At 32.7% G+C, this 14,061-nt stretch overlaps 1 protein-coding gene across 1 annotated transcript in view; it reads right to left on the bottom strand.

The window, feature by feature from the left end:
• Window positions 1-14,061, bottom strand: part of CCPG1 (cell cycle progression 1) — a 39,949-nt gene that overhangs the window by 1,605 nt on the left and 24,283 nt on the right. Inside the window, exons 4-8 of the mRNA XM_011363459.2 lie at window positions 13,967-14,043; window positions 12,940-13,144; window positions 8,794-9,045; window positions 4,338-4,459; window positions 1,824-3,220 (exon numbers count right to left, since the gene is read on the bottom strand). Coding sequence (XP_011361761.1) covers window positions 1,824-3,220; window positions 4,338-4,459; window positions 8,794-9,045; window positions 12,940-13,144; window positions 13,967-14,043 — 2,053 coding nt within the window. The remainder of the gene's footprint in view (window positions 1-1,823; window positions 3,221-4,337; window positions 4,460-8,793; window positions 9,046-12,939; window positions 13,145-13,966; window positions 14,044-14,061) is intronic.

Genomic DNA, 14,061 nt, shown 5'->3' with positions numbered 1-14,061 from the left:
CCAACCTCTATAATCAAACTTCTGTAACAACTTCACTGAAACAGTCCACGATGCCATCAGGATTTGGTCACTACTTCACTTGAAACAGTCCATAAACCACCTATGGCTGACTACCCAATTCGCCAGCTGAGAAATCCAGTCCTTTATATAAAGCATTTGACATACCTATATATTCCTTTTCCTTGAGATCTTTAAATTTTCATTATGCCACTTTCTGGTCTTGTCATTCTCAGACTTCTTTTCCTACAACCCTTTAGATTGGTGTTCCCCAGAAATCTCATAAATACCTCAGCCTAGACTATCTCTACACACATAGTCTGGGAAAGAGAGAGAGTCATACAATAACTAATGGCCAGCTAATCCTCTCCATTTGGATTTCAGTAGGTACCTCCAAGCGCAGTTCTCATTTTCAATTCCCATTACCCCAAACCTGGCATTCCTTATCTTAGAGGTATCAATATCTAACTAGTGACCCAACCCAGAAATCTGAAAATCAATGTTAATCTCCACTTTTCTTTCACAAGAAATATCACCAATTTTAATACTGTCTCCCTCTTTCCACTCCTGCTTATCAGGCTCATGTCTGTATTGTTTTAAAGACCACCTTCCAGCTTCTAGCTTCACCCTTTCCAACCAATCCTCCAGGCTGCTCCAGTGACCTAAAGTGCAATAAAGCAAGTCCTTGAGCATAAAACGAGGTCCTTAAGATCTGCATATTTTCTCCTTAAAGTGGCATGTCTTCACAGCTCCAAATCAAAGTTCCCTTTGAGTGGCATGTCCTATCTGGTTGACAAATTCATATATCCTTCAAAAGCCAGTTTAAAAACAGTAGTTCAGTTCAAAGGCCACCCCACACATGAAACCTTCCCAAACATCTCCAGACTGAGGCCACTATGTATAATATGCCTCCATACCTCAATTTCATTAATTTTATCTAACTATAAAAGTTTGTGAACTCCTTGACAGCAAGAATTTTTCATTTGTTTCCTCAGGACAGCTTCACAGTGCTTTGCTCATTATAAGCACTAGATACAGTTGACTAAAGACACCAGAAGCAGTCTCATTATTTTATAGACACATTACATTTATTAAGATATATATATGTACGCATGTGTGTGTATATCACTACCTCAAAAGTAAAAAAAAAAGCTAACATTTGAAGATTAGGCAAGTTTCATGTTACAGAATATAAAGCTGTAAGCAATGCATACAAAGTTATTTTGAGACATATATAAAGCACACACATTAGAACTTGTGGCTTGCTAAGTGTGCCTCTTTGATCATGCCTCTCCCTTTATCAACAATAATTTTGTAATAAATATACTAACATCATAATTTAGTTGGTAAGTGGAATAGACAAATGAAAATATGTGGGACATCCCAACTGTTTACATGAGCTCTTCTAATTTTAGAGTGAAATTTGTATTGTTTACTCCTAGCTTCCCAAAGTAAATAAATGAAAGATTAAAGGAAAATAATTTCACTTAACTATCTTTTCATACAGACTAAAAAGAAACAAAATAAGCTAAAAGAGGACTTATGTATCCTTAACTGATAGGTAGATATTAAACCATTTGCTCAAGTCAAACTGATTACATGAAAATTTCAGCCTGTAATAAGCTATTAACTTAAAATTATATCTTTCAATTTATTCTATATTTTCTGGCAATAAAGTACTTTTACAAATAGAACTTTGGTTTTTTTTTTTTACAAAAAGTACTTTACAAATAGTAACATTGCAAAAAACTTATCAAATGATAAAATACTATCCAATCTATAAATGTTAAAAACTATTATAATAACATGGTGCTATATAAACCGACCTGGGTCCATATGGAGGGGAAAAAGTGTGACCAAAGAAGTGTCTATATATATATCCATCCAGCTTCTCAAACACTCCATCATTATCTACTTGATATTCCTTCATGTCGTTAAGATAATCTTTAACATCATTAACAAAGTCAGTGAAGAGCTTCTGATCATGTATAAAGACACCATGTACGAAAAACTGATTGACGAATTGATCAAGTTCTTTCCAATGATGAAAACTATCCAGTTTTTCTAGTAAGTACCTTTCAATTAATTGTCTAAATTCATCTATCCTTACAGGATTCAACACTTTCATATTAAAAAGGTTAATGGATTCCTGTTGAGCACATTCAAATACACCAGAACAAGCCTTTCTGAAGGAATTATAATTTTCACTACAGCCATGCTCAGCACTGCATTTCTGTGAATTTGTATTTTTTCCAAATTCTTCAAAGTGAATTGGCTTTTCTTTCCTTCCCTCTCTTTGCATAGTAGAGCCTCTACTATTCTGGTTTTGTGTACGTGCCTTATACTGCGGATGTAAATATTCACTGAAAACTGTTGGTTTTTTAGCTGCTCCTTCTTTTGTAGCACCAAATCTTTTATTGCCCTTTTCATCAAAGATATTCTTGGTGGTATCTTTGAAATGCCTGAAAGTGGATTTAACTGAATCTGAGAATTTTTTCAGATTTTCTTTCACAGCTTCTTTAGCCTGCTTAATTTTTTCTTTATGATGCCTCACAAACTCCTTGGTAGAATTCTTCATGGCATCAAATGTTTCCTTAACCGAACCTAAAAATGTTTCCTTTGACTTATTTTTAGCCCTGTGGTTTCCTCTGCTCCCTTTCTTTTTTCCATCAGTTTCTTGTTTTGCATTTTGATCTTTTGCCTCGACATACAGTCTTTCCCACAAATCAGAACGCTGCTGTTCAAAGTTTAGCTTCCGCTCCAGCTCACTGAGTCTTTCCCGTAAGATTTCTACTTCCTTTTTTTCAGTTAATACTTTGGGAGAGTCTGGATTGCTAGAGCTTATCTGCTGAAGTTCCACCCTTAAAGCCATGGTTTTTAGTCTTTCCCTTTCCAGTTCCCGCCTTAGCATCTTTGCTTCTGCCAATAGCGTCTCCCTTTGATTAAGGAAGCTGTGTGTTTTCTGCTTTTCTTCTTTCAAATGCTGCTTAAGTTTCTGATTTTCTGTAACTAACTCTGTACTTGTTCCTTTATCTTCCAGTATTCTAATTTGTTCTCTTAGTTTCCTTAACTCTTCCTGTAATGAAGACAAAGCTTTTTCTTCCTTCTCCAGTGATACTCTTAAATACTGATTTTCTGTATCAAGGCTCTTTTTCTGAGTTTCAAAGGACATCTTCTCTGATTCAGTAACGGTCCAACACCTTGCAAGATTTTCCTTCAATGACTAAATTTTTTTGAAAGAAAAAGAAAGAAAAATGTCAAGTGCTTTAAAAACTGATCTTTAAGATATAATACTCCATAAATGTTTAGTAACTATCTACAGAGACTATCCTTTACGCAGTTTTTCCAATATATAAAAATTAGAAAAAACATATGTAAGAAAATGCACAGCAGAGAGCTATAGCAAAATAAGAGCATAGCATGTTTGAAGAATTTAAAGGCAGAAAAAAAATTAGCTAGAGTTTGGTTTAATCCCTAAGATTCTGAAAATCGAGAGAGGGTGCTTTTGATTAGTGTTTCCCATAATCACATGGTATCTTCGACATTTTCTAGGCCCACTAAGAAGTTAGGAGAAAAGGAGACAGGCTTTCTGTTGACTACAGGACTCCAAGTCTCTCCTGAGACGGCTCCTAGAGAGAATTTAGCCAGGAATAAAGGCTTCGCTGATCTTTGGGTGAGGGAGATTATCTTTAAAAGTAAAATTACATCTAGAGATGACGTTAGGCTTCAAAAAATTCTCTTTAAATTCATTGCACTCTTACAAGGAAAAAATTCAATAATCTTGGTTCCTATTTGAAACATCTTAGTCCTTTGCAAATTAACATCTCTAAGTTCTGATAAATCATATAATTTCTCCTGCGCTTTAGAGGACTTAATCTTGGTAACATTTGTAACTAATTCCTCCAATTTCAATAATCTTTTGAAGGAACTGTTACCAGATTAGCGATATAATTCCAAGGTTAGCACCCTTGATAGTAATCGTGTTCAATCAGTTTTGCAGAATTTTGCTGCAGCTCAAGGCAGCCCTGAGTGGTCTGATTAGGACTAAATCACATAAATGGAAATAAATTCAGCTCTGCCAGCTGCTAGCCTTGGGAAAGTTACTTAACTTTTTTGAACCTCTTTCCAGTCTTTAAAATGAAGTTAATACTTGCTTAATTCACAAGGCTATGGTAAGAAATGAGAAATACTAAATGTGAGATACAAAAGTGACTAGGACACAGCAAGTAATCAACAATTACCAATATTATTATTGATTTCCTAATGTGCACTGTACTTGTATCTGAATAGCATAATAATTATTGGCTAACAATTATTTTATAAAATTTATTAGTACACACCTTATAATCTGTAACAGATCCTTGTTCCTGTTGACATTGGGAAAGATAATCCTTCATATCATTCAATTCATCTTCATGAATCTTTCTGACTAACTGCTGACGCTTCTGAATCTGAATTGTGCCTAAAAATAAAAATTTTTATTAAACATAAATATTATGATTAACTATATTTTAAAACAGATAATAAAATATTTAATCTGCATGTATTTAACTATTTAATCCAGATAAGATTGTTTTCTTCAAAATACCAGCACTTCAGTTCTATAAAAATTCTGAATATATAAACAAAGAATAAGTAAAATCTCATGGTGTCACTTGAGTGGTGGTGGATATTTGTTAATATAATATAAATCAGGCCAAGTAGGTTAATATTTTTTTTATTTTTTTTTAGCATACTCCTAGGGACATTTAAGCAGTTCACTATCTTTTTGATTAAAACAAGCCAGGCCACATAACCCTAACAAAGAAAACAATTTATGTAATGTTTTTCATCTTACTATATTGAAGGCACTCAAGTTTGTTGTTTTTGAGAGACCTCTGAGGTACATAAAGTGTTACATTCCTCCAGAGAAAGAAATGAACCATGAAGTCTATTCACAGGTTATAATAAAGAAAAACAAAAATGTATGGTTTTTTTCTCACTATATTTTGCCTAAATTATATATCACAAACCCAAAAGGCATGGCAAGGAAAATAACTGGCTAACTGTGATTACCCACCACTCTCAAAGCCAAATCTTAAGAATCCTGCATTGGTTAGGTCTATACTGGAGTAACACTGTCTCTATTCCAGCAGTGATAAAAGAATCTTAAGCCAATCAGGATGCTCTATATTTTCACCTTAAAAAATAAAAATGTTAATTTTCCAAGACATGCTGTTCACATGCTACTACTACATGCTTCATGCATGAGAAAAAAACCACTAAATCAAAAATATGGCAAAATGCATTTGACAACCTTAAGAATACATCTACTGAGTGGCTGAGCATTATGTAAACATATAAAAGAATTTTGTAACAAAAGGATATAATGATAGTTTACTATTTCTTCTCTTACCGCTAAAAAATTAATTTTTAATTTAATACATCTTTAAAAACGAGAAAACTTTTGCCAAATTACAAGCAACTGTTACCAGCGAACAGCTGATATTCTATTAGGATTCACTTCCTCTCTTTAAATTTGGATTTATAAAAGCATGGCCAATTTATTTCAATATTACTCAAAAGAATCTCAGACTTTCTTAAATGTTAAAATAAATACATCTGTAGTTCTCAGAGTGACAAAAAATCTGTTTCTTTTCAAACTGCAAATAAGATGAATTCTTTTGCCCACTGGAAAATAACCTAAAACTATGTGTTGAGATCAGAATTGGTAGTACCATTGCATAGTGTGTTTGATGACTATTTTTATGTGGCCTTTATCAAGCTCACTATTGGAATTTTTACTCCCCTACATCTTCAGCTGCCTAACTATAAAGTGTTACTGCCCGAAGTACAACCTGGCCTTCTGGTCATGTGTACAGGTCTACCAATCTTCATCACATTAACCCATTGTCAGTTTTTGCTATCACTGCTGTAAGACTTCTACAGATAGGAGTCCCAATCTCACCAGAGCTTCCAGCCAATTTATCCAGCTACCTGTTGGGTGCAATGTTTGGGACATCTTCATAGGAAAAAAAAAACTGAATTTCAACAGCTGCCTAAACCATTCTAGAATAAAGTTGGGTAAAAACAAACCAAACTGGCTATCTATTCGTTTTACCATATAACAAAACTCTTCTCCAGTTAACACCCCCACCTCCAAAAGTAAAGCAGCTAGCACTTCCTGCAATTTAAAAAATAAACCACCAATATTTCAAGTATCCCGGTTCAAAGTCCTGTTTTTCTTTATTACTTCAATGTCCCTTATTTCACCAACCTTCTCGCCATCCCACAACTGCTGTAATTGTTAAGGCCCTTGTCAACAAATATCTAAATTACAAAACATTCCATAGACTGTTCTAATTTTTCCCATACCATTTTCTTTCCTGTACTTTTCCTCTAAAATTACTGCCATCAAGTCACTCTATAAATCAAACTCTCCTACCTGGATTCCAAGATGTTTTACAGTATAATAACCTGGATTCCAAGATGTTTTACAGTATAATTACAGCATATTCTAACCTTATACTCCATTATTTCTAAATATCAATTCTGCTATAGTCAAAGCAGTCTTCCCACTACTCCCAAACCCAGCAAGTATACTGTCAGGTTATCAGGTTCTCCCTTGATGGAATATTCCCCTTTCCTCCCACCTAGCATAAGACCAGACAAGACTCAAATCCTATCACCTCCAGGATGACTCAGTAAGTGTAGCCTTTGAGCTACAATCTGTGTTTATGCTACATAATGAGGCATCTACTTATATTGTTATATTGCCTGCTAAAGAGCTGGGCAGCCTGTCAATACTTAAAGCAACTTTTTGAAAAATCAAATCAATTGAACTCCACTGATGATTTAGTATATGAATAGTCTACCAGCAAAGAAAAAGGAAGGAAGACAGGTAGGTGCTTCATACATGAAGATCTTTCTTTAAACTTTCATAAACACTTTCAGAATCTGAAGTAATCCCAAATACCTGCAGTAAATTCTTTTACTATCCTCAATGATATTAGTTTTCTTTTCCTTCCAGGATGGGTCTGAAATTCCAGATTTATATGAAGCCAAGGTTGATGAATGTTCTGAGTGATTCACTTAGTAGTATCTTCTTGTTAATTACAAAGCAAATGACTAATTCTAGAGTGTAATGACTGCATGGTGCATGAGAAATTCAAACTAGCTCTGAAGTCAACTCAAAAGAGCTCTTCAAGTGTTGCAATTAGTGCCAGAATTAATAAAAATGTGATGTCCTTTAAATAGTGACCTTGAAAAACTAAGTCATTCAGGTAAGTTTTTTTAAGTTCATTGAACCAATTACTATTTGAACCTACTTCATAGTCTATTACCCAGTCTTTTCATATTCTGAAAAGCTAATTTGAAAAAGTACAGGAAAATGTTTTATCAAATATAATTATTAAAGAAAATTTTACAAGTCAACAAAATCCTAAATAACAGCATTAATTTCTCAATTTTGAAAGCATTCTTCTCTAAATTGACCATTCTGTAAAAGAGTTAAAGGTCATGCAGTTGGTGAGGTTTTAATGGAATTTGGATTGACATTAAATTACTGTCCAATTATTTTTTTAGTAGGAAAAAAAAGATTAAGATAAGACCTTCTCCATTGTTACCTCCATGTTTACCTGTGGGGAAAAAAATCATGCTCAAAAAAACACATTCATTCATACATTTGCTCAAACTAGATAATAAACAAAGTTAAATATATATTTCAAGTCGAATCTCATTACAATCAATTTCAGTGGAGGAAACCAATTTCAAAGGAGGATACAAATTATAGTATCTCAGTATTAAATTCAAGCAGACATCAACAAGGAATCTAAATATTTATTTTTATTAATATGAAATAAGTACAAAAACATTTTACTGACTCTGACTTAAAACAAGTGTTGTCTTCATTAAGTTATTCTAACATTATATTACGTTGAATAATGTATCTTTTCTACAAATCAATATAGGGTACACATAATCCTTCAATCTTTACATAAAGAACACATTGGTAGAAGGAACTAGCCAAACAGGAATATTTCGGAAAGTTAAACTGTGGATTATGTAGGCAAAAAACCTAAAAATAGATAATTTGTGACGCTGACAAGATCTAAGCCATTTGTTTAAAGTGTTTTTTTTTTTTTAATTCTTATAGAGCAGAGTATGACTGTTCAGTTCTCAAACACTCTCTTTTGTACCTTAAAAAAGATTCAATGGTTAGACTCCCAAATGAAAAATACCACCATATAGAATTCCTTTTTCTTTTCACCTAAGAGACTTCAAAAGATTTGCACTAAGACGATAATCAATGTACATAAACACTAACAAGAATAATAGTGCGCAAAGTGTAATACTAAACTATAAAACAAATTCTCAATGCATACGAATCATAGAAGCAGCAACAAAGGTCACAAATTATAAAGCTTGCATGATACTGGAAGGTAGAAATAATTGGACACCAATTATTGGACATTTCAACTATAACTATTTAAACTGAGATTTAAATAATCCCAATAAAGTCAAAATTAAAACTAGTTTGTGATTCTAAATTAAAATGATCTGCCTCATGGTATTTCAGATTTTTAATCTTCCAATCTTTTCCTTTAAAAAAAATATATGTTAATAATCTTTTCATTTCTTAAATAAAACTGCCTAATTTAAGTGAAAACAGCTTTGTGAGATATGTTCAAACAAGTTGTAAGCTTTCCAAAGTCATACATTTAATGACACTAAAACAAATTCCAGAATTCCTCACTCTTAGGAAAGTGCTTCTACACTATGCCATCAGTATATGTATAACAACTTTTCAACACTTACCATAGAAATGTCCAAATCCCATGCTGACTGCAATCACCAGAGCAAGTATAACACATTTATTGAGACCACTACTGAACTGGCGTTTACACAACTCCTTAGAGGGTTCAGTTTCTTGTTCAGCAAGCAGTCGCTCTTCAGATTCTGAACTAGAAACAGTCTTCTTCCTAGCACGGCGTCGTCTAAAGGCAGGACTGGGCTGATGACTGGTTTCATCACTACTTGATTCATCATCGCTAGGCTGAGATGAAAATACTATTTAAAAAAAATGTAGATAAATATTAAAACTTTAGAAAATTTTTCTCAGTAAATATGACTTAAATTAATTAATGCCATCCCTACATGCCTTTTTTTTACATAAGAAAGCCAAAAACAAAAACACAAAAACTCATTTCCAAGTTTATCAACATAACGCCAAAAGATTTCAACTGTGATACACAAGAATCTGTTAATTATATTCTGTCCCTCTGAAGATGTTTTTTTAAACCTCTCATAGTTTACACTATTAGAACAATCATTCTCATAGTATATTAAATTTATTTGCTATTACAGCTATAAACAAATACTATCTCTAGAAGGAAAAAAAAAAATCTCCTTTTTTTCATTCGATTTCAAATAGAGGTAATTTAAGCTCAACTATTTAAGGGACGTATATGCAATCAGTTCCTGTGACAAAGTACAGTTAACTACTGAGAGTTTCCTTAGGTACATATGGACTCTAGTCTCACTTCCATTCTATGTGTCCACAATTGAGTTCAATACACTATAGTTTAACACAGGTTTCCAGAAGTCAGATGAGCCCTTCCCTTCAACTGCCACTCTTACTAGAAGGTTATTAACTTTACCCTCTAGTAAATATGTCAGCATGAGGAAGTGACACAAAAGCTATCTTCGATATTAAGTACTAGTCTGGTGCTGCTCCTTTATGAAAAGAATAGTAAACAACAAATTGAAAAAAAAATTCCATAAGAAATCTCAAGTCCTGGAAATATATCCACTGGAAAAAAATCACCTTCAGTTTTTTCAAATGTATAATTTGTTAACACTGTTCCATATAGCAATAAACTATATGTTGACACAGATTAGATGATCCAGTAATAATTCCCACAGGCCAATTAGAAGAAAAAAAAACACTAAAAGTAAGGATACAATGTGAACTTGAATTTGGTATAAACAGCTCCAAAACAACAAATGTTCATGCTTCAAAAAAAGCAAAAAAACAGTTCAGAAGATAGGATATCATGCCACGGGAAAGCTGGTGACTTAGGTTAGGCAATACTTTTTAAAGAAGGATCATGGAGGATTCAGTTAACTTTCACACTTACAACAACAAACACAAAAACAGAAGGCACTACTGAATGAATGAATATTCCTAGTGTTTAGTAATACAGATGCCACTGAGAGATCTTTTGGTCATGACCCTTATGCCCATCATGTTTATCTGGTTATTCTTGATCACTAGTTTTTCCAAGATGCCGTCGCCTCAGCTGTGAGGTTACATTTCTTGGATAAAGAGAAAGAAAGGAAGACTTAAACAAAGCATTACATAATTCAAAAGCATTCATGATCATGGCTGGAGTATTTAAGTCAGACTTTCTGACAGTGTTAAGATGGGTAAATGTAAAAACAAAATATTTGTCAAAATTCATTAAATAAACTTTCAATTTTACATTAACATATTGCCTTCATTATTTATTCTAAGTAAACAAACCAGCCTAACTCCTATTAATAAATTCATATCTTTATCTAATGCTTCCATCTTTTTTAACCCATACATATGATAGCTGAAATATTTTGATTTTTAAATGTCTTTTAAAGTTTAATTTGGCCCACAATCCAAGATGCAAGCAATGCAAAAGCATGCAATAAGCTTAGCCAGCTTTATTACAAGATCAATTTTGAACACCTGTTTAGAGTATCATAGCTGACAAGAGATATCTTTCAAGCACTAAGTAAATAGTAAATGTGACTAGGCACACTCAGCTCTAGAAAAGCTGATAGATTTAGTCACACCACCTTTGAAAGCGAGTTGGCTAGGAACATGGTGTTTCAGCTGATCATCCCATCCCCTTATGCATTCAGGAATCTTCCACAGCTTCTCCCACCACCTTTCTTTTGTGAATAAACAGGAAAAAAGATGTATAAAGCTTTATTATAAAGAATAAAAAGGAAAAAAGAGAATTGAAAATACTTGATTATCACTTAACATTTTTATTTGTGTTCCATCAAAATCTAACAATCATGCCTTTTTTAAAAACATATATACAATATAAACTTTTCTACAACTAACAACTTTGCTTTCTTGGGAGAGGAGTTATATGAAGGAAGTAGAGAGTGTTCTTAAATCAACAAAAGATTATTGTCATGAGAATCTACTTTAGAAGAAGAAAAAATTGAAGTTGAAATCCTACAGAGATGGAGAAGGAAAAGAAAGAAACAAAATAAGCAAGCAATGAGTAGCAGGAAATTAACAAACCAAAAATGTGGGGTAAAGGAAAGAGAACAAAAACTCTGGGCAATTGATTTTTATATAGTATTTTTAATATAGTCCAAAATGTCATTTTGATTATTTTTAACATTTTCTTTACTGAAATAATTAATTCCTTTGGGAGGGATAGCAATGTATAAAAATACACCTAATAAAATATTCTTCTTAACTGAATCTGTAAAATTCCCAAGAAGTCCAAATTCAGAAAGGAGATAAAAACCAGAATAATGTGCTCAGAAGTGTCCAAGTTTCTGAAAAAAAGTAACAGTAAGTGTAGTATCATTTCTTAAATGTCTGCTTGGACTCTTCTGCAATACTCCTACTTATACTGACTACCTCTTCTGGCTCACTAATATTCTTAAATCATCATAGCCTTTAAAAAAATAAGAAAAAGAAAGGAAAAAAGTACTTAAATATAGCACAAATCTTAGATTTAAATAAATAAAATAAAATTCGATAACAAAAAGAATTCTAAAATCAATTATATTAGCCCTCATAAATAAATATACTATATATACTATTCTGGCCAAGGCTGAAGTTTCTCTCCGACCGCTAAGAATGCCCAATGAGTATTTAAACATTTGAATAAAGTGTTTTCGAGCTTTTGTTTATAGGCAAACTATTGATATATACTATTTGAAAATAATTCATCATTAAATGATGGCTAAAAACTCTCCTTGACATTTTATTAACTTAAACTGCAATAATAGACATTCCATCGTGATTCTGGCAAACAAATGTTAAAGAATGGTTTATGAAAATGATCTGAAAGATACTACACATTCCTTGTTTTTGCACCAAATTAGGAAATTGTTGGAATCACTAGCTGTGTTCCAAGATCTCTTACCCATAATTCACCCTTACATTATAATTGTGGGTTAATAACACTAGGTTAATTACAGGTTTATTTATTTTTTCTAGTAACTTGTATATAGTTATATTTATGTCACACTGAAAGATGTTATATATGTTCCTAAACTGAGCCGAAGAATTCTAGAAGAGAATTAGCTCAGGAACTCACATTTTAACCTCCAAATTATTCTGCCTGAACAATAGGCATTAACTGCACTTAGAATATGACTTATAATAGCACATTTTCATAACTCAGTCTAAAATGAATGATCGAAAGGTCAGGGATTTAGGATATTGCTGTACTCCTAGCTTTTTGAACTTTGTTTGGCACAATAGGTAGGCAGTCAGTAAATGTTTGCTGAATAATAACTGAATGGATCTGAAAGAATTCAATAAGTTTCTTTCGCTATTTCCATAATATAAAATTTGTATTACTGCAGGTAAAAATCTTAACATTCTCCTGCTTTTAGGTATACTGGCTCAATCTCCCACTCTTAAAGATATAAAAAATGTCAAATGCATTTTGTTTGGAGTTTTTGAGACATTAAGGAACCTTCTTGAAGCTTTTTTTTTTTTGCCTTTTACTTCATGATGAGACTGTATTTATTGTTATAGCAAAGGACTAACAGTGCTCTAGGCCCTAGAGTTTAGGAAAACACTAAATATAATAGATTTTACAAAAAATTTTCTTGAATTTAATCCAAAAATATTCAAAACTTGAGATTTAGGGTTAGAACAAACCATTATATAAAACATGGTCACAGGAATCCTTAACTCTCTTATCAGTGTATTCTTTGTGTAGTTCTTACCAGTTTCTGGCTGACAGAATGTATACTGGCTGCTAGAGGAAGAACCCATGTTAAAGTCTTCTGGACTCTGTGCTTCTTTAACAATTATAGCTTCTTCTTGATTTCCATTTTCTTCTAACTTAGGTGGCTCAAGGGTAACAATATCGGAATCGTCACTGACAGTTCCAAAATAGACATTGTCTTCAGGTGACTTTTCTTCCTCTCCCTGAGGAATTATAATTTTAGAGACAGTAAATTCAATAATTACTTAAGGGTCTTAAATTTTTTACACAGTTCAAAGTATATAATGGTACTTAGGCAGTATGGTAATTTGGGCTTAAAATAAAAGATATGAACCTGTTCAATAGGTAAAGATTACTCAATAGTAGCTTCATCTTTTAGTTTGAAAACACCATCCAACCAGTTGGTAACGCTGTCTCAGAATCATATCAAACTGCTGCGTGCCTATTCCTAGTGGACTGCAGAAGCTTCACAACCCAATGACCAAAGAAAGGAGATTTCTTATCAGCTCCATGGATTTATTCCAGCGAAACTCTGTAGTCAAGGAGCCCATAAAAGACTGATTAAATTTTCCTGATTATGAATGTAATAAACTTTAGCTATGCCATGTAAAAATCATTTAGCTATCTAGTTTTATCTAGAATTCAAGTAAACACGAAAGGATGAGATTTAGTTTGTTCTCAATTTTAAAAACTAACCTTCATTTTAGATATGAACTCCTTTAGTTTAATTTTTCAATATAATTCAAGAATGCAACCTATTTCCAAAGAAAATTATATTAGAAGTTAAATGAATAAGTCTTTAACACATTACCAAGAAATTACTTTTCTAAATTAAAAGATATCTCAATCAAGAGTTAAAATAGAAGCTAACTTTAACCTTAAAAGTGACCTATCTAGGAATCTCAAAATTTTCAATGAAAATTGTTCACAGTTCGAATAGAAACAGTATGCATACCTATAAATGGAAGCTTTAATTAGTATTCTCTAAGTTTATCATACTTCCACAGAGTAGAAAACAGGTTTACCTCAAGTGCTGATTTCGTTTCCTCCAAAGCTGGATAAGCAGTTTCTCCCACTAACATTGTGCAATTTTGGCTGCTCTCTGATATAAAGCAAAATT

This window comes from Pteropus vampyrus, unplaced genomic scaffold (genome assembly GCF_000151845.1).
Source record: "Pteropus vampyrus isolate Shadow unplaced genomic scaffold, Pvam_2.0 Scaffold85, whole genome shotgun sequence".
NCBI classification, from domain to species: domain Eukaryota; kingdom Metazoa; phylum Chordata; class Mammalia; order Chiroptera; family Pteropodidae; genus Pteropus; species Pteropus vampyrus.
This window is presented reverse-complemented; position numbering and strand designations above follow the sequence as displayed.